This window comes from Sapajus apella, unplaced genomic scaffold (genome assembly GCF_009761245.1).
Source record: "Sapajus apella isolate SASKATOON/1434 unplaced genomic scaffold, GSC_monkey_1.0 scaffold218, whole genome shotgun sequence".
In the NCBI taxonomy this organism is placed as follows: domain Eukaryota; kingdom Metazoa; phylum Chordata; class Mammalia; order Primates; family Cebidae; genus Sapajus; species Sapajus apella.
Window position 1 is genome coordinate 532,222 of NW_022437158.1, and position 27,496 is coordinate 559,717.

A 27,496-nucleotide genomic window follows, 5' to 3' on the forward strand; every position below is an offset into this window, starting at 1 on the left:
CTCCTCTCCTTTCCTGCCCCCGTGGGAGCCGCCCTCGTTTGCAAGAATTACTGGAGGATCTGTGCGCCACGCCCGTTCCCCAAGCTGGAGTGCACCCGTGAGCTGCGATACAGACTCACGCTTCGGGACATCTGGGCCCGCCTGACTCCGCTCACAGGTGGCGCGGCCCCCAGGCCCAGCTGCGCTTTTCTGGTACTTCCGTGTCCTGTCTCTTTCTTCCTCGGCTCCTGCGCCTCAGCGCAGCATAAGGGACACCCCATGACCCTGTGGGGCCCTCAGCCCTACATCATCTGGCGCCCAACTTGTGGGTTCCTTACGGCTGTGCTTAGCGTAGCGGCCGGAGCTACTACTGCGGAGAAGTCAGCGCTGGATTCCTGGGCGTTTGGTAAAAACAGTGGGAGTGACTTGTAACGCTCACAGTCATCATCATCTCGGGGTTACAAACGCTAAGAATGGCTCCTGTACCTCCTTCATAAGGACTGCTAAGGCAGGGCGGCGTTGCAGCCTCAGACAAGCTTGCTGAGCGTTTCCTTCCTCTTCTGACCTGGTCACTAACTCCATCACCCTCTGAGCGGGCTGCTCCCCCTCCTGTTGCTTCCTCAGGGTGCAAACACTTCAAGCCCTCTCCCAAGGAGTAGGGTGTGACTCTGCGCTTCCTCAGCACCCTGTCCTGCCTTCTGCTCCTTTACTTGCCTCTATTTTTCAATCTGCCGGCGCGGAAATAGGCGCCCCCATGAACTCTAACTCTACTAAAACGTTAAAACAATCCGTGCCGCAGGGAGCTCGCGCCATGTGGGGTGGAAGCGTGGCCAGGCCCTGTTGCGCAGTGCGGAACCTGCGCGAGCGTGCGGTGGTCCCACTCGCGGACGGGAAGGATGATGACGTTTAAGCAGGTCAGGGATATGGTGGGAGGGGCTCGCGGTTTTAAGTAGGGCTGCCTTGGGTAGCGACCTGGAGGAGGCGCAGAGGGGGTCGCGGAGGGAGCAGCAGCTGTGCGGAAGCCCCGGGGTGTGCCTGCTGGGCCGCAGGCTGGCCAGGAGGCCGACGGAGCCATGAGGGCGAGAGGGAGGGGAGCAGAAGCAGCTTCATGGGCATCAGCTCGGGCTGCGATACCCCGTCCCAGGCAGGGGTCCCGGGAAGCAGATGCAGCCTCGCCTTGGAGACACATGGTCTGCTGCAAGGTGAGACGCCCGCAGAGGCCTGAGTCCCATGGGGCTGGAGCCGCTCGGCCCCGCTGATGTAGAGCCCAGAGGCTGCAGTGAGGGCGGGACGGCCCGAGGGTGGGTTCTATCAGGCTAAGGCGAGGCCCTGACCCTGCCTGTGAGACCACGTGGCGGTCCTCACCCCTCCTTCCTGCCCTTCTGGGTGCGAGCCTGGTATTTACCTGCCTTTCAGCTCTGTGAGGAGGATTAATCAATTACTGTTAGCAAAGCGCCTCAGAGGTGAAGAGCTCCCTGCAAATGCCACGTCTGCCGTGGCGGAATCCTTTGTGGAGGCAGTTCTGGGAGGGGTGCTATTTGCAGATGGATAGCTGGGTTTTCAGTTGTGAAAATTAAAGTCGCACTAGTTTAAAATTGCATTTTGATGTGACAGATGCAAGCCTTCCCCAAACGCCCCCAGGCCTCGAGGAGCTCACACGGCTTCAGCAGGAGGGACTGGAAGACTGCCGGGGTAGTCGTGCAGTGCACAGCCTGTGCAACTGTGTGGGGTGACCCTGTGGGGGCAGACAGTGGAACAGAACTCATGCACAACACGTCAGGTGACGAACCTCGAGGGGAGAAGCGAGGAAGGGGCAGGGAGGGCACAGGGCAGAAGCGGCAGCATCTTGTCAGAACAGTGCCCAGCTCAGGGCTGAGATGCCCCAGGAAAGCCGAGTTCGCGTGGAGACGCTCCTCTCACAAAGAGGGGAGGCTGCACAGGGGGACTCGGCCCCGGCTCCTGAAGGCTATAGTGGGTACCCCGGCTCCGGGGCCAACCCATTGGCAAGGCTGAAGGAGCCTGGCAGAGCAGGGGGGATGGTGGAGTGGGACCCGCTGAGACCAGCTGTCCAGCCTGTCCCGGCCCTTACCAGCCTGTGTTGAACTCAACGTGGGCATCGAAGAAGCCGACGACCGGGGCGGTGGCCGCCTTCCAGCCCTGCAGCCGGGCGCGGATCAGCCCTTCCCTCCGGCTGTTTCGGACGATCTTCACGAGGCCCGGGTACCGCTTGTTGACGTACTGGTCCAGATTGAACTTGAGCTCCACTGAGGAGAGACAAGACTTCAGCGTGCTGGCCGGCGCGGGGCCACTAGACCTAAGCCAGAAACGCCGTGTGGCCCGTGTGGGATCAGTGTCTCCTGAACATTCGTTTAGGACCCACTGGGTTGCACACAGTTCAGTGTGGGAGGCCACAGAGAGACCAGACCCCAGCCTCATGACGCCAACATTCAGTGGGAGACACGGCAAACGGAAACACACCAGACCAGACAGCGTCCAGCGCTGTGGAGACGGAGATACAGAGCTGAGCAGACAGCCACAAAAACCCAAGTCTGTGGATAGATGGGTGAATGAACAAATGTGGCCTCTCCACACAACGGAACCCGCTCAGCCAAGTCCATGGACAGATGAGTGGATGCACAAATGTGGCCTCTGCATGCTGGGGGCAGGGGCTCCTGAGGGAGCTCCCTTGACCACGGGCAGGACACAGGTAGCCGAGCTGGACCACACGGTCCTCGCCACACACCACCCTGTCCAGTGAGATGGGGCTCAGGAGGATGGCCACACCATCCAATCCTCTGTACACAGACCCAGTGTAGACGGTGCTGCCGGGCGGGGACCCTGCTGCAGGCCAGAGCTGCCTCCACAAGGGGTTGGGAAGGGGCTGCTCGTGTTTCCCGCCCTTTCCAGAGGGAGCGTCATGGCTGCGGGGTCTCTGCTCTGCACCTGGGAAGGGCGGATGGGGGCCAGTGCTGTGTGCTGGAGGGTGTGAGTAGTGCTGCCCTCAGGCGACCTGGGGCTGAGGAGGGTGGCGCTGAGGAACCCGTGGGCTTGGGCACCAGCCTCGAGCTCCGTACAGCCGGGCTCCTGTGCCAGCCTGAGAGGCAGGAGGCGTGACCGGCGGCTAGGAGAGCTCAGCTCTGCTGGCCTCTCTGTGGAGGGGGTGTGGCTGGCCCCAACTTCACCTCCACCCGGAGCCTGAGCAGGGGCTTGTTTGGAAGCAGGAACTTCGTAGCTGCATCTGGCTAAGGATCTAGAGATGAGGTCCTCCTGGATTTGGGGTGAGCCCTCTATCCAGCCTGGGTCCTCACAAGAAAAGGAGAGGACGCGGACACACGGGGAGAGGCCACGTGATGCTGGCAGAGAGGCATGGGCAGCCAGTCACGCACGGGGGACGGCACGCAGCCACACGGAGGCTGGAAGGCAGGAGGGACTCCGGAGGCCTAGAGGCCCCGAGGACAGGCGGGTGCAGTCCCCTGTCACAGCCATCCTGGGAGGCTTCACCCAACCCCAGCTTCACCCGGCTTCAGGCAGCTGACCTGAGCCCCGTGCCGAGGCCCGGCCCACTCACCGTTGTCACTGTTGTCATCCACCAGGATGATCTCCTTGAGCAGCTGGGAGGGCGTGTGGTTGACCACGCTGTGCACGGAGCGCAGGATGACTGACAGCGCCTCATTGACGAATATGAAGACCACGGAGACCTGGGGCAGGTCCCGGGCGTAGGTCATCTGTCGGCACCTGCAGGAGACATGCTTTGAGACGTGGTGGGGGGGGGGCATGTGGGACCCTGGGAGCCACGTGGACCCTGCGAAGGTCAACAGGATGAGGCTGTGACCCACAACCAGATGCCAAGGGGGGTCAGAGCTGTTCTAGAAAGAAACTAGTAACGGTGACAGGGCACTCAGCGCCACGTGGGCCCTGTGCTCACGTGGTCCTCACAGCAACCCCAAGAGGAGCCGGTTGTCCCCGTCTGCAGTCAGCAGCCTCCCCTGTGCGCCCTGAGGGCGGGTGCTGGGATTCCAACCCCAGCCCGGCTTCAGGAGCTTGTTGGGGACGGCGCTGCTGGGCACAGCCGAGGAGCCGCCCCCCCCCCCCCCCCCCCCCCCCGGCCGCCCACTTCCCGCCCTGGCTCACAGCTGGGCTCTGAGACTCTGGCGAGAATTTCAAAGGGACAAGGGCTGCCGATGTTGCAGTTCCATTTTTTTTTTTTAACACATCTTATTTTATTCAGATAGCAGCCTGATCACACGTGGGCCAACAACACTCAATAAATCAAATATAACCAGATGTTAAAGATTGGTCTTCAAACATCGTAGCCAACGATGCCACGCTTGCCTGTGGTCTCTCCGACATAAAACCACATCAGCACCTCAGTGGCCACCACACCATTCAGTGCAGCTTCCTTAACTGTGAGTTGTTTGAAGCTACAAGGCTGAGCACCCTTGACTATTTCTTTCAGGCTCCGAATAGCTCTAGGATCTCAGCAGGGGTGGGAGGAATCAGCTCAACCTTGGCGTAGTACCAAAATGTGGCCAACTGAGGCTTCAAATAAGTCACAGCAGCGTTCACCAGCGCCGGGGTCTTCTCCACAAGGTTACGGATAAATTGGGCCGTGGTTCTGGGATGGAAAAGCCGTCGCATTTTTACGGGCTGTGGTGCTCCGCTAGGGAGATTTCATCACTCGGAAAAATGCTTTCTGACAAGGAGACTTAACTCCATTTGTCTGTGGAGGAAAAAGCTTGGATTGCACAATTTTCAGGAACTTGCAAAATGTGTAAAACAAAAAATCTTGAGAGAGGAAATACATCTTAAGATGGGCTGTGGGAGCCGCCGCAGGTTGGAAAGGAGATGTTCTGGATGGGGAGCAGAAGCACCCCAGAGCCCAGGGGGAAGGGGCAGGCTGCTCAGAGATGCTGTGGGAGCCCCGTCCCACGGGGGCCCTGCTCACCGACCTCAAGCGCACGCTTGCCTGTTTGTTCCTGCGGGGTCTGTCTCCCACAACCAGAACGTGAGACCCCGAGAGCAAGCTCCTTTCCTGTCCTGTTGACTGCTCTATACCAAGAACCCAGGCTGTGCTCAGCACACAGTAGGTACTTTATAAACATCTGTGTAATGAGTGGATGAATGAAGACTCAAGAGGCCCCACACGCACCGGCTGGGCCCATGAAGTACTCATGCCTGGCGCCTGCCGCCTGCCGCCCTGGACGCACGGCCCAGCCCCCAGTCAGAGCCGAGGAGGAAGCCGCTGGCCTCGGGGGACACTGGTGGACCGCACCCCTTCCTTCTCCCTCCATTACTAGGTCAGGAGGCCAGGTGTGTCGGGCTTGGTTGTGGGGCTGTGTGCACCTGTGCTGAAGAACTTTCCAGCAGCGAGGACAAATAATTTATGGCATGATCATTCTCAGGGGCCTCCAGCCTTTTCAGACTTCACAGCGAGGGCGGGGCGGGGGCAGAGAATCCCCATGTCACCTGTGGGCGCTCATTTTTAATGGCCTCTCATTTGATTTGAATCCGTGTCCAGAATCCGTGTCCGGTACCCACTCTTTGCCCTTTATCTACTGATCTCAGTGGCCACTTGCTCTGTAAACAAGCTGCCTGCATGGAACGCAAGGCCCGCCTCCTGCAAGCTCATCGCGGCAGGTGTGAGAGATGGATGTGAGCCCCCCAGAAACTGGCCACGCGGCGGAGTGTGTGAGGCGCCCAGGAGCTATCGGGGCAACAGAACCTTCCAGATACACCCCCTGCTCTCCACTCAGCAGGAACGTGGAAAAGCCAAGCTAGGCTGGCCTAAGCGAAAAGGGGCTTGGAGATTCACCCACAGGAAAAGTCCAGGTGTGTTAGGTTGTTTGGTTTCAGGCCCAGCTTGGCGGGGGATCAGAGCTCATCGGCAGGACACGGGCCTCTGTCTGCCTCTCTTGGCTCCACGTCTTCTAGCTGGAGTTGAATCTCAGGAAGGCCTGTCTGCGTGGCTGAGGCTGTCTCCTCGCAGACCCAAACCTTCCAGGGGTCTGAGCCAGGAAGTCAAGTCACTGGCCCTGGATTTCTGCCCCAGCCTTTTCCTCCTGTCCCCTGCTGGGGACAAGGGAGAGGCCACAGGCAGCAAACCACGGCGAGGCGGTCTTCCCTGTGGAAGCCTTTTCTTCCGTGCTGGGCTGAGCAGTATCCCCCTCCCACAACCCGAGACACGGTGTCAGCAGGACATGGCCTCTACCTCCGATCTCCGAAACACATCTTCTGGCCCGGGTTTAATCTCAGAGGAGCCGGTCCTCATGTGACCTCATTGCAAGTAGGATCTTTGCGGTTGTAATTAAGTCAGGGACCCTGAGGTGAGACTGACGCAGGATGGGCAGGGCGAGGAGGACACTGACTTTCTTGTTCCCTGTGTGAAGCCTCCGGGCCCTTTTGCAGCAGGGTCCTCAAGGTAAGCAGCGCCATAGGACACCAGCCGACCGCCAGATGCTGACAAGTTCCTGATTCCCAGTGCGGGCTCAGGAAAGAGAATGAACACCCCTTATTGTGGGTAACCCCCCATATAGGCACCGAGAAACGAGAGCTGAGCAGAACCCTGGCACAGTTAGGGCTTGAGGAATATCTCACGTTATAGTGTTACTACTCAGCTGTTTCCTTTTATATAACCCTTTACATAATCATATATTAGTTTATAGAAATAGGGCTTGAAGAATCCCTTTATGTAATCCTCTATATATAATCGTATAATAGTTGATAGTATGAGTGCCTAAGGAATATTTCCCTACGTATAGACCTATAATTATATCTTAGTTCATAATCGGAGGAATGCCTAGAGCAGACACAGTGCAGAGCATGATTTAAGGGAAAACAGTTACACCAGGACAAGAACCCACGGCCCAGGCGGCAGCGTTCAGTATCGTAAAGATCCCCGCTGTATGGCAGGCTTGGGGTGAGAGCCACTCCTCCTGACAAAGGAGTTGTAGGACCTTGCTCCAGTTCTTGTGGAAGGCTGCCCTCAGAACGGCAATCCACCTTGGTGACTGTGAACTTTATCAGCTCTTGCTACTGTGCTGCTTGAAAAGCGTCTTCCCATAGAACCCACTGGAAGCTGCCGGAAGGTGGCGATAACCCTGACAGCTCTGTCACTGCTATGTGCCTTAAAGCATCCTCCTATAAATCTTCTTAGAAGTAGTTTGCCCATAGATAGAAGTACTGCACACTGCACACTCTTCACTGCGCACGGCCCACCTTCAAGCCTCGGTGACCTAATGGGGGTGGACCCCTTACTGCACACGACCCTTGCCTTCGTGGGAACGGGCCCCTTGCTGCGCGCTGTCTACCTCCTGGCCTAGGTGACCTAATGGGGGTGGACCCCATGTTTCATTGCTCACGAGCCTATCACTATCCTTAAAGATGACTTCACTCACTGCCCTGCCCTCTAACCTATACACAATCAATACTCACGCTTCTGGACATTCGGGGCCTCGCTTGACTTCACTCATAGATGGCGTGGCCCCCTGAGCCCAGCTGCATTTTCCTTGTACTTCTGTGTCCTGTCTCTTCATTTCTCGGATCCTGCGCCTCAGCACAGCCTAAGGGACACCCCATGGCCCTGTGGGGCCCTCAGCCCTACACTTATTCCTGATGCTCAGTGTGGGCCTATGAAAGAGAACGAACACCCCTTATTCCTGACGTAGCTTCCCCAACCTCCAGCCAGTTACCCAAAGCCCACGAGGCTCTTAGCCACACACTCCTGCCTCGGAGGGGCCAGGGGTTTCTCCGGGAGCCCATGCACACAGCTAGGCTCAAAGTTCAGCTTATAGGGACCTTTCCCTCACTTTAATAGAGACACGCTCCCAGGTGAGGGTTTTGCATGGAATGGTGATGCAGCGTGTGCTGGAGCATGTGGATACTGAGCATGCGTGCCCCCGCAGGTCTGCGTTTCCGTACCTGACCTCACCGTGGTTTATGAATACGCACGCACAGCTCCCACAAAAGGACTCCCCTCAAGGCACCAGGGGCTGCCTCCCCCGCTGAGCAGCACTCTCGCTTTCTGACAAACTACTTTGCCTACTCCTGCGTTAAACTGGCTCTCAAATTCTCTTGTGCTGTAGAGTCAAGAACCTGACCCACCCACCCACTGACAAGACCATCCTGGATTTAGAGTGGGTCCTAAACGCATCGAAGAGAAGGCAGAGGAAATGCAGCATGGAGGCCAGGCAGGAGGCCGCGTGGAGGCAGAGGCACGAGCCCAGGGGTGCCTGGTGCCCCAGAAGCTGGGAGAGGCGGGAAGGATCCTCCCTGAAGCGTCTGGAAGGAGCACAGCCCTTGGCCTCCAGAAGGGGAGGGAGCACATTCACGATGCTGGAAGCCACCCGCCTGTGGTCCGTCTTCTGCTCTCGGACGTGGGGCCCGGGCCTCCACTCCTGCAAGGCTGCTTCTGGCGTTGCTGGGTGAGTTGCCGCTGAGTCGGGCAAAGGGGATGCGAGGAGGTGTCCTGGAGCCTCTGTCATTATTTTCTGCTGTCCCTAAATGGGCTCAGGGCCTCCCCTGGCCGGCAGCAGAGACTCAGGTGAGCTTCGCGGTGTTTCCGAGAATAAAATGTCTCAAACGCAGCCTCTGCTCAGCGTGTGAAAGGGCGAGTCTGAGGCATGATCTGTGTCTGGACATGTGGCTGAACTCTCTCCCCCAGCAGCGGTGAGGAGCTGGCATGTGGGCGCGGAGAGGGACGGAAGTGGGAAAAGCCGGGCTTGTCCCATGAAAAAGAAGACACCTGAGCTCAGAGCGCAAGCCGCTGAGAGGAGGGCAGGGGAATCAGGGCAGGGAAGGGGGCAGGCGGGGGACCAGGGCGGGGAAGGGGACAGGCGGGGGGCCGAGGGCGGGGAAGGGGGCAGGCGGGAAGGGGGCAGGCGGGGGACCAGGGCGGGGAAGGGGGCAGGCGGGGGACCAGGGCGGGGAAGGGGGCAGGCGGGGGGCCGAGGGTGGGGAAGGGGGCAGGCAGGGCAAAAACAGCAGAGAGGAGGATGGGAGGTGAGCAGCTGGGGGTCCTCAGTGAGGCTAAGATACATCCCCCCAACTCCGCACACGGAGACCCCGCACAGTCACCTTAGCACCCCAGCGGGCTTCAGGGCAGAGCCAGAGCAGCTGATTCTGAAGCTCACGTGCAAATAAATGCAAAAGATCTTGGGGAGCCAAAGCAGTCTCGAAACAGAAGGTGGGGGGACTCATGCCGCCCGAAGACAAGGCTAGGATCATGGCCAGTGACAGGAGACGCTGCGGCGAAGCTGGACAAACAGGAAGATAAGCTGAGGTAGATGAAGGGTTGAGGAAGGTACTGCTTCAGCAGTGGGAAGTACACGTGCACACTCAGACCCACACACACACGAGCACACGCACTCACAGCACACAAACCCACACACGCACTCACACAAGCACACAAGTCCACACCTGCACTCACAGCACACAAACCCACACACGCACTCACAGCACACAAGCTCACACACGCACTCACAGCACACAAACCCACACCTGCACTCACAGCACACAAACCCACACACGCACTCACACAAGCACACAAACCCACACACGCACTCACAGCACACAAACCCACACCTGCACTCACACAAGCACACAAACCCACACACGCACTCACAGCACACAAACCCACACACGCACTCACAGCACACAAACCCACACCTGCACTCACACAAGCACACAAACCCACACACGCACTCACAGCACACAAACCCACACACGCACTCACACAAGCACACAAACCCACACCTGCACTCACAGCACACAAACCCACACACAAGCACACCCACGCACACACACGTAGTCTCACACACACACACAAACACACAAACATGCACTCATGCAAGCACACACACAAGCACACAAACCCACGCACACACATGTAGTCTCACACGCAAGCACACTCAAATCCATAATGCTCTCACACACACGCACTCACACATTCACACGTGCCTACTCCCACACACATACGCACACCCACACATGCATTCGCACGGACACCCACACCTACACACTCATGCAACACACACCTTGGCAAACAACAAACACTTCTCCTTCTGGGTATGAATTCTGACCTGTACCTTGCACCACACATACAAGTTAACTCAGCGTGGACCCTTGACCTGAATGTCAAACCTAAAACTGTAAAGACCCGGGAGGGAAGTGGAGAGGAAAGTCTCTGTGACTTTGGCTTAGGCAAAGATTTCTTAGATGTGGCAACAAAAGCACAATCCAACACAACAACAACGACGGATAAACTGGACTTTGTTAAAATGAAAAACTTCTGTCTTTGAAAGACACTCGTGGGTAACTGGAAAGACATGGCCCGGCAGGCTGGGGAAGATGAATTTTCCAAGCACAGATCTGGGAAAGGACCCATATCCAGGAGTAACACAGAACTCTCAAAACACAGAAGAAAGAAAACAGAATGACCAGTGAAAACCAGGACGAAGATCAGAACAGACACATCATCACCGAAGACACACAAGCGGCCACCAAGCACGTGCACGGTGCCCACGCTCAGTCGCCGTCAGGGAGCTCAACTCAGAGCCACGTGAGTGCCACTGTTGGGTCCTGGAAGGGCTCACGTGCAACCACCCACAAAAGTGGTGCTAGTGAGTCACAGGGGGGCCTGGACCCCCACACGCTGAGGGACCGCCACACACCGAGGGATGCCACACGCCGAGGGACCCCCTGCACGCCGAGGGACCCCCACATGCCAGGGGACGGCCACATGCTGGTGAGGGGCGCAGGGGGTCTGGAGCACCCACACACTGCGGGTGTGGTGGGAGGTGGCTCAGCACTTTGTGGAAACGTGCGATGCGTGGATATTGAGGCTGGGGTTCAAGCCAGGGCTAGAGCTAGATCCGGACTGTTTGCACCCGTCCGACGGGAATGAAGGGCATACACAGAGGGAGGGGCTCAAGGACTCAGCCCGGGAACGCCCACCTCGGAGCTCCGCAGAGGCAGGGAGGCCGTGGGCTGTGAGGCCAGGAGGACCCAGGGCGCCCAGCACAGTCACGGGAGGTGTCAGGGGGAAGCGCCACCTGCCCACCAGTGGCCGAGGAAGATGCCAGCCATGGCGACGGAGGCCTCAACCAGTGTGATTTCCACAAGGGGCAGGTCCCGTGTCCCCCGTGGGAGAAGGGCTAGTGGCACCAGTGGCTGTGAGCTTTGCCGAGGAGCGGGTCCCCCAGGCAGAGCAGAGGAAGGGGCGGGACGCACCGAGTCCTGTATTCGTCTGGTGAGGGAAAAAAGCGGGAGACGGTGGAAAGGCACCTGTGAGGAGCCGGTGGTGGGTCCCAGAGCCCAGGGCGGGTGGTCTTCGCCCGAGGCAGGTGCTGCTCAGAGCAGGAAGGTGGGGCGTGGAAGACGGGGCCCATGCTCAGACACAGTTTCAGCTCAAACACCAGACGTGACCGAAGAAAGCGGCAGTCAGGTGCACAGACTCAGAGCCAAGGGAAGGACACGAAGCTGACGCCGCCGGGAACGCGCACCGGGCAGGTCTCAGGGCCACCTGGAGCCTGGCAGGGTGGCACGGGCGCCTGCTGGGACTCTGGTCTGGCCACTCACCCTCCTGTGTCTAACTGGTGACACAGGTCTGGCTCTTCCCTGCAGCATGCGCAGGCGAGGGAGATGGGCGCTTGGATCCGACGGTTCCTGTTTAACTCAGGCTCGATCTGTTTTATAAGCTCAGTGCTGAGGCCTGAACCTCATGATGGGTCCACTCGCCGATGCACCCCCACGCGGCTTCTCCCGTCTCCGGCTCTGTCTTCGGAGCCGTGCTCTGGACGAAACTCCTCAAATAACACAGTGTTTCCCCAGACAGCTCTGGTTTAGTTATTCTAGAAAGAACACGTCCCAAGTAGGGACGACAGATGGAACAGGGTCACGCCTGCTGCAGGCTGTGGCACCGAACACACAGCTTTTGTAAAACAGCCTGTCTACTACGGCCAAGACAACTGTAAACATGGGATCGATCAAACGGAGCTTGGCACAGTGAGCACCTCGGATCGGGACGTGAGAAACAGAAGCTACGTTGCCACAGAGGGGAGCAGGGCTGAAAGTGAAGCCAAACCCCGTGTCTCCCTGACATAGGACCGCCAGGAACTTCCTCCCGAAGGCAAAGGCAGGGGCAGCATGGTGCGGGCTTCACGGAGCCCTGCCCAGGGGGCACACTGGAGAGCAGTGGCCTGGGAGCACCTGGCAGGGTGATGCCACCTCTGGGCTCTGCAGGGTACCAGCTGGAGATAAAGCCCAGGCGCAGGAGCCCACGGGAGCTCTCCCATACATAACGGCTCTGATTCTACAGCTGCGATCAATGAGGAGTCAGTGTGGCTTTAATTGACTTCAATCCTTTCTTTAAGAAGAAAGGGATCAGATGCGTCTGAGGTCCCAGGTGGAGCAGTCGGGCATTGTCTCCTAGCCAGAGCCCGACCACACAGCCACAGCCACAGCCACGGCCACGGTGCCCTGCAAGGGATGCCAGGAAATGTGGTCTTCACTCTGGCTGGAGCCCAGATAAATTTCAGAATTCTACTAGGGAGGAAAAGAGGGAAAAAAGATAAGAGGGAGACGATGGTCAGTCATTGCCACACAGGGAGGAAGGGGAGAGGGGAGGAGGCAGGGAGGGAGAGATTCAGAGAGGAAGGAGGAGATGGAGACAGAGAGGGCGAGGACGGGAGGGAGGGAGGGAGAGATTCAGAGAGGAAGGAGGGAGGGAGAGGAAGGAGGGAGGGAGAGGAAGGAGGGAGGGAGAGGAAGGAGGGAGGGAGAGGAAGGAGGGAAGGAGGGAGGGAGGGCGAGAGGGAGGGAGGGGAGGGGAGGGGGAGGAAGGAGGGAGGGAGAGGAAGGAGGGAGGGAGAGGAAGGAGGGAAGGAGGGAGGGAGGGAGGGAGAGGAAGGAGGGACGGAGAGGAAGGAGGGAGGGAGAGGAAGGAGGGAGGGAGAGGAAGGAGGGAGGGAGGGAGGGAGGGAGGGAGGGAGGGAGGGAGGAGACAACAGCAGCACAGTCCTTAAAAATCAACCAAAGGGGAGAGTGGGCGCCTCGGCCACGCCGTCCGCTGCCTCCGTGCGACACACACGCTGCGCCCGCGCTCCTGCCCACGCATCTGCCTTCTTGTTTGTTTCTCTCAGGTTTCTTTATCCCATTTCTGAACTAATTTTATCACACAATAAAATTAAGAGATGGCACGGGGCAGGGTCGGGGTGGGGCGAGTGCTCCTCCGTGTTCAGAGGGCGGCCCCACTCAGGCCCACCCCATTGCCACCGCAGCGCCCACCCCACTGCCATCAGCTCCCGGCTTCCCGCGACGCCCACAGCCGCGGGAGCACCCGGGTAGGCGGCCTGCAGGTCCCCGACGGGCTTCTCTGCGTTTTCCGCAGGAGGAGGCTCTGTCTTGTGCCATTAACCTGCACCTCACCCTGACGCTCATCACAAACCTCCGTAGACAAACGCTGTTTAAATTGGAAATAAGGTAATATATACACCTCATTTTCCACCCAGCACTACTCAGCATGACACAGTTTTTTGCTTATAATACAGTAACCTTCTCAATGAACAAATCGTCTTTCATTTTTAAAGGGACATTTATCAAACATACATCAAATACGACGATTCATGAAGCAACACAAAGCCGACGCCCGACGCCCGGTTTGGGGAAAGAGTGTGATCACCCGTCGTCTGCGCCTCGCTGCGGAGGCTGCCGTGCCTGGGCCTCAAAGGCGTCTGGGCTGGGCCCTCCCCAGGCTCTGCCCACACCCCCCCATCCCCAGCAACAACCGGCCCGCCTTTGAACGCGACGCCACGGCCGCTGTCTCCCCCACGCAGGCCTCGGCACCCCTCTTGCTCCTGACGCTTGGTCCCTGAGAATCGGCCCGCGTGGCTGTGAGCGAGTGGTCATTCTCACTGCCAGGCTGGCCTGTTCTGCGAAATCACAGTTCCGTTCTGCGCAGGTCCGCAGACACCTCCGGGCTCTCTTTGCTTTTCTTTCTTTTCCTTCATTTATTTCTGAGATGGAGTCTCGCTCTGTCACCCAGGCTGGAGTGCAGTGGTGCGATCTCGGCTCACTGCAGCCTCCGCCTCCCGGGTTCAAGTGATTCTCCCACCTCAGTCTCCTGAGTAGCTGGGATGACAGGTGCCCGCCACCACACCCGACTAGTTTTTGCATTTTTAATAGAGACGGGTTTTTCCACCTCGGCCGGGGCTCCTGACCTTGCTGGGTGCAGCTGCTGCCGACTGCTGTTCTGAGTCAATGCAGCCAGGTTCGATGGTGGCAAAGCGCCCTTCCTGGAGGCGGGCAGCCCAGGACCCACAGCCGGGCCCCTCTTTGTGAGCGCCCTGGCCCTGGCCCTGTGCTGGGAGGCAGCGTCCACTCCAGCGTCACAGAGAAAACGAATGCAAACCGGTCAGCAGTGGACCCCCAGTAACTCAGCCTGAACGGAACCCGAGGGTTCTTTGCTGGATGTAAGTGGTGCTGTGTCTTTCAGACAGAACATAAACCAAGTTTATGGTGTTTGGAAAGCCGTGGAGCTCAGCGGGATCACAGCAGCTGGAGTAGCTCTTGAGCCGCAGGGATTGAGGGCTGGGCAGAGGCGACGCGCTGAGGACGGGGGCCAGGGGCCAGTCCAGGGAGCACAGGGCCCACCTCCAGGGCCAGGGCTGGAAGGAAACCCAACCCCCGTCAAGCTCCCAGGCCCTGGGCTCACTCAGCCACGGAGGGAAGACCACCGTGGTGAACTTCAGAGTTTTCACATCCACAGTGAAGCCAGCTCGGATGGCCACGTCCTCACAGCTGATCACAGGTTAGAGAAAGGCCAGAAGCCCTGCCCCACACCCCTTTCACGCCTACAACAGGCAGCCTGGCCGGCCCTTCTCACCTCCCTGGGTGCGGCGGCTGCACCCCCAGCCTGGCGTGGTCACTGCGGCAACCTTGGCAGTGCCCCACGGGATTCCAGGCTTCCATCACCCCCGAGAAAGTGCAATTCCAGGCTTCCATCACCCCTGAGAAAGTCAAGGCCCCCTGCTCCCCAGCTGGGCCCCTCCCTCCACTGCCCCTCTTAGTTCCCTTTGGCTCACTCTGCTGCCTCCCGGCCCCTGGCTCTGCGGCCCCTACCCCAGGGCCTTTGTGTCCCCCACACGCACCGTCACCCTTCGAGAGGCTCAGCCCGTGCTCAACGTAAAATCCCAGCGGGGCCTCCAGCATCCTGCTCTGCCTCGCCCCCCGCACCCCTGCCCTGCTCTCCTGCCGGCGGGGCTCCTGGGGCTGGGGTTCTGCTTGTGGGTTTGCTGTTTCAGCGCCCCAACCTGGCCCCCGGAACTGTAGACGCACACGGGCCTTTACAGCGCTTGAATTCATCACTCATGGCAGATGGGAAGGCGGTGATGAGCAGGTGGCATCTAAAGCCTCAGAGCTGTCGGTGAGTCTCCATATGGTTTTGTTTGAACGTAACGTTAAAAGTCTAAAGTCGGCTGGGCGCGGCAGCTCACTCCCGTAATCCCAGCCAGACGGTGGAGGCTGCGGTGGGGTCCAGCCTGGGTAACAGAGCGGCATCTTGGGAAGAGCTGCAGGGAACTGCCCAGCGCAGGCTCCACCCACATCCCTGTGACCAGGGCTGACACAAGTCCACGTTTCATTTGTATTTTCCTATTGTCTGCCTCACATCCGTTCTGTCCCAGGACCCCACGTGGGATCCAGGTGCTTATTATTAAATCGAACCGACTCAGCGCATCAGCAGACATGGGCTGTGAGAGGACCCGTGACAGGCGTGTCACGAGCCCAGGCTCAGGGTTCTTCCGATCCTTGTCTCTGGGGCCCGGAAATGGAAGGCGGAGTCAGGTAAGCGGCAAACTGCCGGGGCAGAGCTGCGGTGCCCACCAGGTCCTGACGCTCCCAGCAGGCTGAGACCCCAGACCCGCTCTGTGTGTTCTGACGTGGACCACGGGGAAGACCAGAGGCATGCCCCAGGAGATGGCCCAGCCAGGGACCGCTCGCCAGCCACTTCTGACCTATTCCAGACACGCCCCGGCAGGGACGGCTCCACTGGGCCAGGGCCCCCAGTGAGGCAGGCCCTCCCAGCTTCCCACAGAGGGACGGGCCCTTCTGTCTGCGCGGCCTCTCCCAGGGTGACCGCCACGGCACCCGCCACCTGCCCACTCCACGGGGGAGCTTCCTCATGGGCTGCACGGCCTTTCTGATCTGTGCTCTTCCAGAACCTCGGCCTGACTGCAGGGTGGCAACCATGGCCTCTTCCCGTGCACCGGGCGGGCTGCCCTGCCGACTACACGGCGCTGCAGGCGACCGCCTCCTGCCCGGCTGCTCTCAGGACTGGCTTCTCTCCCGAGGGCGGCTGACTTCAGATCTAGGAATTTGGCGACTTTCAAGGTCCCTGCTGGAGAGACGACGTGCAGTGGCCACAGAGATAGAGGGGTGCCCGGCTGGCCAGTGCCCCGGTGTTGGCACCTTGGGTGACCACCTGGCTACCGTCTTCACCCGCGTGAAGGACCCTGAGAGCCTGAACGCACTGCCCTCCTGAGCCAGGAGAGAGAAAAGTATAACAGTGCCGTCACCTCGTGCCACCAAGCTTGGGTGTTGTCACTTACACAGCCACGGTGACTCTTAGCCACCCAGTGGCCGTCCACCCTGCCTGTTCCTCCTTGCGGCAACCCAGTTTCATCTGGTTTTGGGCCTCAGAGGCCAGGTTCCTCACCAGCTCCAGCGGGTGAATCTTAATTGTCCTGAATGCACCCCATGCTTCCGTTTCTCTGCAGGCGGTGGCTCAGGACGGGCCTGGGCAAGACTCTGGCTGGGGATTCTGGGCAGGTTTCCTCTGCTCTGAAGAGGGGCAGGGGAGGGGACATTTCTATTCTTGCCCTGTGGAAACTGGCCTGGGAGGGGTGGTGCTGGGAACTGACGGTGAGCTGAGCCCACACCCTGAACGTGGCCGAGCAGAGAGCTCCAAAGAGCCTGGGTCCCCGAGGGCATCCTGGAGCCACGGAGGAACGGCTGGGCCCCCGGCCTCGGGCTGCCCGTCGTGGGAGCTTACAGGTCCCTTCATCACTGCAGCTGCTCCTGCCTGCCTGTGGGCTTCTTTCTCTTCTGAGGGTTTTCTCGTCCACACAGGACATCCCTCTCTTGAGGGGGCTCCTACTCCTCTGCCCTAGACACAATCACCCAACAGCCAGAGTGGGTGCTGCAGCCTCACCCACCCGCCATCCTCCCACGACCCTGGCCAGGTCTCTGTGGGCTTTGGGCACTTTCCATCTGCAGACTACAGTGGAAGTGGGGCCATGTGCCCCTGCGCCCCATCTGGAAGCAAGGGAGGCCCATTGCATGCTGGGACACTGGTTCCTAGCGCCCCGAGGTACCACGTAAGGAATCCCCCTCTCCAGAGACCCCCAGGCTGGGAGGGGCTCAGGCCATGCCAGGACACCCAGAGCTCCCAGCAGGGAGTCGGTCGTGTGTCTGATGAAGCCCCGGGGATGCCAGCCCCTGCCGTGCAGCCCCAGAGACCAGGTGCCCTCACATCTCCCCCACCCCGTGACCAGGTGCCCTCACATCTCCCCCCCCCCCCCGGGGCCGCCCCCCCCTCCCCCCCCCCCCCGGGGCCGGGCCGCCCCCGCCGCCCCCCCCCAAGTGCCCGGGGCCCCCTCACATCCCCCCTCAGTGACCGGGTCCCCCTCACATGCCCCCCCAGTGACTGGGTTCCCCTCACATGCCCCCTAGTGACCGGGTCCCCCTCACATTCCCCCCCAAGTGACCGGGTCCCCCTCACATCTTCCCCCAGTGACCGGGTCCCCCTCACATCCCCCCTCAGTGACCGGGTCCCCCTTACATGCCCCCCCAGTGACCGGGTGCCCCTGCCCCTCACACCTCCCCTGGAAGTACTGCCCAGGGATGAGCTGCTCCGCCTGCACCTGCCGTGTGTCCACACATGTTCAGCGTGGCTAAAGCCCTACTAACCTCAGGGCCACGTGTTTGGCAGTAGCAGTAACTAGCCAAGCACGTTCCCAAGTCTGGCCTGTTCCATCTTCCCCAAGAACACACGGTGTCCTCCTCGGTGCTGGGAGAATCGTGGTGCCTCCTGAGGTGGATGGATGAATGAAGGGTGGGGCTGAAGGGGCAGAGACGGGTGAGGCCGGAGCTGACCTCCCTGAAACACACATGGACACTGTGTACACATGAACACACAGGCACACACCCACAGACACACCTGGGCACATGCATGTGCACACAGCATCTCACCCACAGACCCAGCACACACTGGAGAGAGATGAACCTCAAACAGACCCACGACTGTTTGAGGCACTCGGATCACCCACAACTCCTGTTCACCAGGTCCAGGGCACGCACCAGTCACAAACAGGTGCTTCCACACTGACCCCCACAGACCTACAGCCGTAGGCCCTGTCCCTGCCCAAACCCACCTCCACAGAGACACACGACCAGACTGCACGCACTCACTCTCAGCACCACACTGTCCTCAGCCATAACTGCAGAGGAACGAGCACACGTGTGACCCTGACACACATGTGCATACACATGCACACACATGCATGCACACAAACACGCACACACGCCAATGCATAACTGCAGAGGAACGAGCACAAGTGACTCTCAGACACACACATGCATGTGCACACACACACACGTCAATGTTCTCGGGCCTCACAGACCTGTGCGCAACACCCACACATCAGACACAGACCCCTGAACACAGGCAGAGAAAGGCCCTCCGCACGCCCCTCACTCACACAGAGACCAGACAGGGCCATCCCTTGGGGTTTCCGTGCATCAAGGAGAGGCCCACAGGCCCGGGGTGTGGTCTGCAGGGGTGTGCTCTGCAGGGGTGTGGTCCGCAGGGGTGTGGTCTGCAGGGGTGTGGTCCGCAGGGGTGTGGTCTGCAGGAGTGTGGTCCGCAGAGGTGTGGTCCACAGGGGTGTGGTCTGCAGAGGTTTGGTCCGCAGGGCTGAGTCCTCCTGCTTCTCCAGGCAGCACACTGGCCAAGGAAGGGGCACCCCCCGGCCACAGTCCCTGGCACACGGCCCACACACCGGCAGCTGCCCTGGAGGCCTGGCGATGTCACGTGTGGGCACCTGCTCAGCAAGGATGCCATGTGTCCTCCTTCTGCTACTTTGCTGGGCCCTCCCTCCCTGCCCAAGGCCGCCAGGGATCCCCAGCAGGCTCTCCGGCCATCTGCATGGCAGAAGAGGGAGCTGGAACCAGACCTGAGAGGCTCTTCCAGCTTAGAGTCCAGGGCTGCCCGGCATGGAGCAGGCTCTGCCCCACGGGTCCCAGCAAATCCACATCAGAGCAGGAAGCCACAGGGTGGGAACCTTGGCTTTCCAGTTTCACTTCCGTGAACCAAGGACAAGACTGGCTCGAAGCTGTGCCCAGAGAGGCCCTCAGAGCTGCTCCAAAGGCAAAGACCACCCAGTGGGAGTTTGTTCCCTCTGAGCTCACCCGAGGGTCTGACTCCCTCTGAGATGCTTCCTTTCCAGGCACAGACCCCGGGCCTGCACAGAGCCAGGGATGTGTGAAACGGGAAGACACCAGCTGGGGAACAGGCTGTGGCTCCCACACCTTGATGAGGAAGGAAACCTGTAGCCCCACGATGGTGCCTGGCTTCTCCCGTCCTCACCGTCCACGCCTCCTGCCTTCTCATCACAGACCCGAAATGCAAGAGGCCTTAGACACAGAAGCTTCGTCAGGAAGCTGGGCTGGGCTGCGGTGCCTGCTCCCAGCTCCTCAAAGGCCTTCCACTAAATCCTCACGTATCAGAGCTGACAGCCAGGCTGCTCGGGCTAAGGCAATTAATACACATGAAGACTCCGCCAACAGAACGGGAAACCTTACTGTGCTGGGTGTGACGGTCTGTCAGATTAGGTCACGCGTTTTTACGATTCTGTTCAATTTGGAGTTGCCAGTCTTCCATTCGTTATCCCACGGGCCACTCCTAATCATCAAGATCTGTGTCATGTACTTTGTGCCATAATTAAAGCCACTGCCTAATTAGGAAAGCATCTACCCCAGACAAAGGGAAATCAGCAACGCAGCTAATGGGGAAAGGTGGGGAGGAACTGGGTCTGAGAGCGGATGGAGTCGCCTGCTAGTGCCAGAACACACGCATGTCCACGCATGTCCACACACATGTGGGCACAGGAACACATGTACACATGTGGACACAGGCATATGTACACATATACACGGACACACAGGCACACACATGGACACGCACTCACAAGCGTACACATGCATCCATGTACAGACACACATAGGCACACACATGGACACACACATGCACACTCAGGCACACACATGGACACACATGCACACTCACAGGCATGCATAAACATGCACACATGTACACACAGGCACACACAGACATGCACACTCGTGTGCACACACAGACACGTGGACACATCCACATTCACAGGCATGCACACATGTACACGGACACAGGCACACATATGGACACATGCACACTCACAGGCACATACACATGCACACATGTACACACTCAGGCACACATGCACACACACCTGCACACCTGCACACAGATACACACAGGCATGCAGACACGCACACAGGCACGCACGCACGCGTACACACGTGCACACATGTGGACAGGCATGCACCCACATGCAGAGAGACTCACACAGGCACACACGTACACACACTCCTACATTCTACATGTATTTTCAATGACCAGACCCGTCAAACCAACCCACTCAGCAATGCAGTTTCTGGCGGATGGTTGTGGCCTCCACGGGGTGAAAGCATTTCGGGAATCCAAGTCGGAAAGTTTTGAATGAGTCGGGCTGCGCATGCTTCTGTTTACTTATCTAACCATCCTGCAGTGGCCGGGCGCTTCCACCCGCATGGGACAAGACGCAGCTTCCGTGACGGCTTGCGGGGGATGGAAGACTCCCACAGACGCCGCTAATGTCACATACCCGCGTGTCACCACCTTGCCACGTCCCGGCTAAGCCACTGCCCACTCACGTTGTGCAGCTGGCCTCCGGCATGTGGCTTCACGTGGCAGCCGTCATGTGACTCTGCCATGGTTGCTGGGGCTGGAGCGCTGGGACTGGCCGGACGCCTGTCTTTGTGCCACCCCAGGGCCCATCCACATCCACTCTCCGTGTGAAGCACGTGGGCCGCCTCACAGCCTAGCAGCTCCAGGACTGCTGGGGGCTCCCCTGAGGCCCCTGCTCTGCGGCCGACACTAGGCCAGAAGCAATTCACCTTCCCCCAGTCGCCCTGAAGTCACGTAGTGTCGTGCTGAACATCCTGTCTTGATGGCTGCAGAATCCCACTGGTTTCAAGGGGAGGACAAGGTTCTGGATGACATGATTGCATCCATCCTTGGAAAATACTATTTGCCACACCAGGCCAAGTGAAAAAGTGGATTCTGGAAAAATGCACTCCGTGGAACCAGCACGCAGAGGCCCAGGGGCAGAGCCCCGCCCACCATCTGTTTCCGTGGAAGCAGGGTCCTGGCTGCGGCCATGCCCACTCACTCAGGGACTGAGTGGGCCGCTCTCCTGCCACAGCCACAGGGTTGCGGAGTTGCCGTGGAAACCGTGGGGCCTGGATGCCTCCCACGTCGGCATCTGGCCCTTTTCAGACCACGTGTGTGGACTGAGTCCTGGGACGCTGGCCACGAGGAAGTCGCTGAGCTGGGGTGACAGCGGCCTGGGCCTGAGCCACAGCTGGGACTCCAGCTCGGGAGATGCTTCTGCTCGAGAGCCTGGGTAGGCCCCCACCCAGCACAGCTCCAAGCCTCTTGCTTCTGATGCTCGGGCCCCGCCTTTCAGTCAGCATCCAGCAGTGGCAGTCACAGAAATCCAGCTCAGGTGGGGGAAAGGCAGGTGCGCTTGGGTTCCCACAGCCACCGGGCCCAGGGAGGGGCTTCAGGTTCTGCTGGATTCAAGGCCTGGTTGTGCAGTCAGGGGGCCCCGACGTGACGCTGCACAAGGATACCCAGGCTTCCCCCACTCCCCGGCCAAGGCGGTCCACGTATACCCAGGCTTCTTGAGCGTCCAGCCAAGGCGATCCTCAGAGGCCCTAGCTCTCCCGTCTGCACACCTGTGTTCCTCCCAAGGTCATATGTGGAAGCTGCGACCCTCTGACAGTGACGCTATCAGGAGGTGGGGCCTTTGGGAGTGATGAGGTCATGGGGTGAAGCCTCATGAGTGGGATTTGTGCCACATACACAGGAATCCTGAGCTCCCTCACCCATTTCACCCCATGAGGACACGAGGGAACAGCTGCTGATGACCTAGCAGAGAGATGTGCCAGGCCCGGCCCCACCAGCACCCTGATCCTGGACTTCCGGCCACAAGAACAGTGAGAAATGCGGCGTGTTGTTTATAAGCCACATGGTCCACGGCGCTCCGACCACGGCGAACTGCTGTGGCCCTCCCTCCTCACCTGCCCTCTTTCCCCTCGCTCCCACACCCAATCTGATTTTTCTAAACTCCTGCTCCCCCCCCCCATTCTAGGCCCACCCTGCAGCCCCTGTGGGCTCTGGGGAAGCCCCAGGGACAGTGGGCACGGGCCAGGCTGCCAGGCTTCCCCAGGGCCCCCGGGGGCTGGGAGTGGGGAGTAAAGTGATGCCAGACTTTCCCAGGGAGAGGATCCAGCAAGGCAGAGTTCAATCCAGCTTCCTGCCTCAGTGTGAGCGCAGCGTCAGTACGAACGCTGTGTCCTGCCCTCTGGGTATGGCTCAAGGTGTGAATAATCCAGACTTCTGAGTCTAAAAACGTACCAAAATTCAAATAATTAGGCATCAAACATACAAGTTATTTGAGAACTTAAAAACGGCACAGCAGGCTGGAACAGGAGGCCCCTACCCTGGTGGTGTCCTCTCCGCACCCACAGCCCACCCAGGAGGGCCTGAGCCAGCAGCCTCGCCCGGAGTCGGTGTTGACCCCGCCAGAGAAACCATTCCAGACCCGACTTCACGGTCCCCAGCACTTGCGGGCCAGTGACTCAGGGTGGAGAGAAAGCCGAGAGGAAGGGAGGCTGCGTTGCCCTCCCCGGGGCTGGGCCGCTGGTTTAGGGGAGCCGGGAGTGCTCCCTCGAGCCACCCTCCGCTGTCCGCGCTTCTTTCCCGGGACAAAAGACCTGACTGCCTCCAACAGCAAGGGGCATTCCCACCGCACACGCTGCTCGGGCTGGGCAGGCAGGGACCCCGCCTGGTGCCTTGGGAGCCTGGAGCTGTCGGCCCTGAGCTGAGGACCAGGGAGCTCAGGGACCTGCAACCTTGGTGCCCAACGCCACTTCTGAAGGCCCCAACTCTGCCCTGACGCACCACAGAAAATGTCACTGTCCCCTGGTATGGATGCTGGGGACCCCCGGGCGGCCTCTGCTCCACCACCCAACCCAGTCCATCTGAATAGGACTCAGCCTCCAGGGGCTACCCTCGGACCCCACAGCACAAAGTGCTAGAGACGGCCGCGTGCGGACAGCAGGGGCCGACGGGGCTCCACGTTCCCCAGGAACCCCGGCTTCTGCTGGGGCTGCGCCCCTGCTCCTCTGCGCCCAGCCTCCCACGGTGCGGACTCGTTTCCCACGGTGCGGACTCGTTTCCCACGGTGCGGACTCGTTTCCCACGGTGCGGACTCGTTTCCCACGGTGCGGACTCGTTTCCCACGGAACGCTATCAAGGCTTGACCAATCAGTGGACGTTGTTCCTCGGGCTGCTGGCTGTGATTGGTTCCCAGACAAGCACGTGATGTGCCGTGGGCCAATGACAGTCATGCCTGAGATTTTGCTTGCACTGTTGCTGGGAGAGTCGGAAGCTGTCGCTGGGGCCGGCTGGCTGCAGCTGCCACACGTGGAGCCCGAGGACCGGCAGGCTGGTGCGTCCCTGGGCTCTCCCCTCCCCCAGTCCAGGCTGTGCCCCACCCGGCCCCACACTGCACCCTGTGGCGGATCACAGTGACCCGTCTGTGTCTATGAGCAAGCCGTCCGGATGCGGCCTGCATGGAAGCTTCCAGAAGCAGCTAGAGGAAGGGGGTGCCACGTGCTCCCCCAGGGCTGGAGAGGCAGGGTCTATAAGAAGCGGGTCGTGCCCGCCGCCCAGAGTCGGGAGGAGGCCGCTGCGGGAAGAAGCGGAGCCCCCAGACTCCTGAGCCTGCCCCACAGGAAGACGAGACCCGGGGGAAGAGACGCCTGAGGGCGGCCCCCAGCCCCTCCCGGCCTCTGCTTTCAGCCTGCACCCCACCTGGTCCCTCGGAACGACTGGGGTTTGCACTCTTCTTCTGTCAAATCTCTACGCTCCACTCCCGCCCTGCTACCTACTCTCCATGGGATCGCAGTCAAGAGACGTAACCTTTTCTGCCTCCGTTTCCCATGTGTAACATGGGGCACCAGCAGGCTGTACCGCTAAGCCTCGCCACAGGGATTAAGTGAGCAATGCGTGGTCTGTAGCCAGCGGGTCTTCAGGGACCCGGGGGAAGGCTGGGCACCGCAGAGACGCTTCCCAGCCACACTCGCTGAGCTGCGCCGGGTTCGGATGGCTCCACCCAAGTTCCCTTCAGGAAACTGGGAACTTGGATAAGAAATGGATAATGGATAATGGATAAGACCCAGCGTCCACCGGGGTCTGCACTCTAAGTGGTTTGCTCCTCGAGAGGGCTGTTGCACGTGAATAATGCCCTGTGATCCATTCCGCAGACGCGGGGGTGTCGGGGGAAACGGGCTGTGCCCGGAGCCGAGAGAGCTGCTGTCATCTGCACAGAGGCAGGCGCGACGCGGGGTGTGTGTGTCACTGGTGTCAAAGCCTCCTCAATTTTGGGGGGAAAGAAATGGGATGTAAATAAATGTGTAAATATTTCTGTAAAATTCACATTCTCTGACTCAGGAGGCAGAGAGCTGTGTGCCTTCAAACCAGAGTATCTGTAAACTGGGTTTCTATCAGTGAGGACAGAGCAAATGCCAGCTCTTTCAACATTCACCCCAATGTCCTCTTCTGCGACATAAGAAACACAGCTGGGACTGGCCACTTCTGCCTACAGGGGGGCCACCTACACCTGAAGGGAGGCAGCAGGGCTGTGGGTCCTCAAAAGGAGAGCAGGAACCCCCCTATGCAGCAAAGCCAGGCCTGGGGTGTCCACATCCCACAGCAGGGGAATCGGCTCCCACTACAGCAAGGCCAGGCCTGGGGGTTCACACCCCACAGCAGCGGAATCAGCTCCCACTACAGCAAGGCCAGACCTGGGGGTTCACACCCCACAGCACGGGAATCAGCTCCCACCACAGCAAGGCCAGGCCTGGGGGTTCACACCCCACAGCAGGGTAATCCATTGTGACTCCTGTGGTTCTAAGAAGAGAAAACCCCATTCAGAGGTGCTCACACAAAAAATTAAATAGGTACGTGTGCGTGCATGTGTGTGTACGCGTGCATGCAGGCATGTACTAATGTATTGCAAAGCCGGGCATGTTGGCTTTAGGAACAGCTGGATCCAGGTGTTCAGTCACCAGCCCGTTCTTGGGTTTCGCGGGGCCCTGTGCACTCTGAGCTCTCCCCTCTTGATGAGAAGGCAGTTGCAGCTCCCTCGTCTCCCAGCCTTGACGTTTTACCTTGTGGGAAAAGCCTGGTTGGTTTTTTCTTGCTGGCCCCCTGGTAATTCCAGAATTCACTCTGACTGGACCAGCTGAAACCACCTGACCAGCCCTGAGCCGTCCTCTGTGCCTGGGGTGACCATCACGCTCTGACTGGCTTAGACCTGGGCCAGGGCATCCAAAGCTGGGCTGAAATGCATCAGTGTGGGGGGCGGGGACGTCCACCTGGAGCCCGGGACGGGACCTCAGGAGGCAGATGACGAGACACACTAAGGCGCGCATACCCACATCTGTGCTAGAAAAGCCATCCCTTGACACGGGCGAGGCTGGGCCCTGAGAGACCCTCACCCACCCTGCACTCGGCACCCAGGGTCCAGTCTCCCGGGCCTCCGGAAAACAAACCTTGGGGGACACAAGGGTCACTCGGGGCTTCAGCTGCAGCTGGGGTTCCATCCTGACTCAGAGATGACCTGGCCCTCATGACTGGACGCACGGGGCCCCCGCCTGCCGACTGGACTGACTGAGGTCATGCACAGCCTTGCTGGGGTCCTCCAGAGGGTTCCACAGGGGACGGAAGGCCTGCAGGGATTCGAAAACCAGTGCTGGAGGCAGCCTCTCTCCCTCACAGCAAGAGCCGGGAGATAAAACAGGCAAGCCAGGAGAGCAGCTCCTTCCTTATGGCCGGAAGCCCTTCAAGTCACAGGGGAGGAGTGATGGGGGCAGGAGAGGTGGGGACTGGGGCAGGGCACTTGGGGACCCCCCATCTGCCAGATGGGCTGTGGTGTTTCCACTCTTGCCGTGTGAGCAGGAAAGGTTAACTTGGCAGGCGGCTCCTCCACACCCTGAGCATCTGCACCCGGCCCCTGCCTGCCCCAGGCCCTGGAACCTGCTGCTGAGAAGATAGCCCTGCTCACCCAGCCTCGCCCCGGTAGTCTGTGCTGTACCGGGGTTCATGGTGGGGCTGTGGCCTCGTGGCGTCAGCTTGACCTCTGGAGGGTGGAGACCGAGGTCAGCCACGTCCACGAGACCAACTCAGTGAGGACCTTGGACGCCGACACTCAGAGGGCTCCCGGGCTGGTCCCGCCTGGCACACGCTGTTACACGTCGGTGCTGGAGGAGCAAGTCCATGGGATGCCCTGGGAGGGGACGCCTGAGAGCTCATGCCCGGCCTCTCCTGGGCCCTGCCTGGGTGTCTCTTTAACCTCCCTCTGACTTTAACCTGTGTCCTCTGCTGTGAGAAACCTCAGCAGGGAAAAGCAGCCCGGCTGGGCCCTGTCTATCCTTCTAGAGAGTTGTGGAACGTCAGGGTGGTCTCAGGGGTCTTCCTGCTGCGCAATAGCTGCCTGAAGACTCACAGCCGAGGATGGCACTCACTCCAGCAGTGAGGGAGCCCTAACGGCACACTAATTTCACCCCCAAATTCAGGACACAGAGGAGTGTTAAAAAACCCACACATACACGGACGCGCGCACGTGCACACACACACGTGTGTGTTCGCACACATACACATGCACAAGCACACATGTACATCCACACGCACACACACCCACGCACATGCACACCCACGTGCATGCACACACGCACACATGTACACGCACGCACACATGCACACACACACACACCATGCACCCTCAGTGCACAGGCCGGGCTAACACACACGAGCGCTTGAGCCGCTTTCCAAACCAAAGTCACCCCAGCCCTGTGCCTGTAGCTGGGGCCACATGAAAACATCACTGTGTTCTTATTTATGGAGCGTGTTTCTTTAAATTGACCTATTTTAAAACTAAATGCATTTTTTATTTGAAAAGGAATCTTTGTTTTATCGCTGCAAATGGAAAGCTGGCAGTACGCGTGTTAAATCATGGAAACCATGAAAATAAGTGGAATGAAAATGAAACAAGGTTGCCACAGTCTGGAGGTGGTGGAGGTGCGGAAGCTTCCGTGC

At 59.5% G+C, this 27,496-nt stretch overlaps 1 protein-coding gene and 1 pseudogene across 2 annotated transcripts in view; both read right to left on the reverse strand.

Moving 5' to 3' along the window:
- GALNT9 (polypeptide N-acetylgalactosaminyltransferase 9) overlaps positions 1 to 27,496 on the reverse strand; it is a 118,775-nt gene that overhangs the window by 56,844 nt on the left and 34,435 nt on the right. For both annotated transcript variants that reach the window (XM_032270893.1, XM_032270894.1), the window contains exons 3-4: positions 3,548 to 3,714; positions 2,069 to 2,243 (exon numbers count right to left, since the gene is read on the reverse strand). In XM_032270893.1, coding sequence (XP_032126784.1) covers positions 2,069 to 2,243; positions 3,548 to 3,714 — 342 coding nt within the window. The remainder of the gene's footprint in view (positions 1 to 2,068; positions 2,244 to 3,547; positions 3,715 to 27,496) is intronic.
- On the reverse strand, positions 4,280 to 6,536 carry LOC116544484 (annotated as a pseudogene).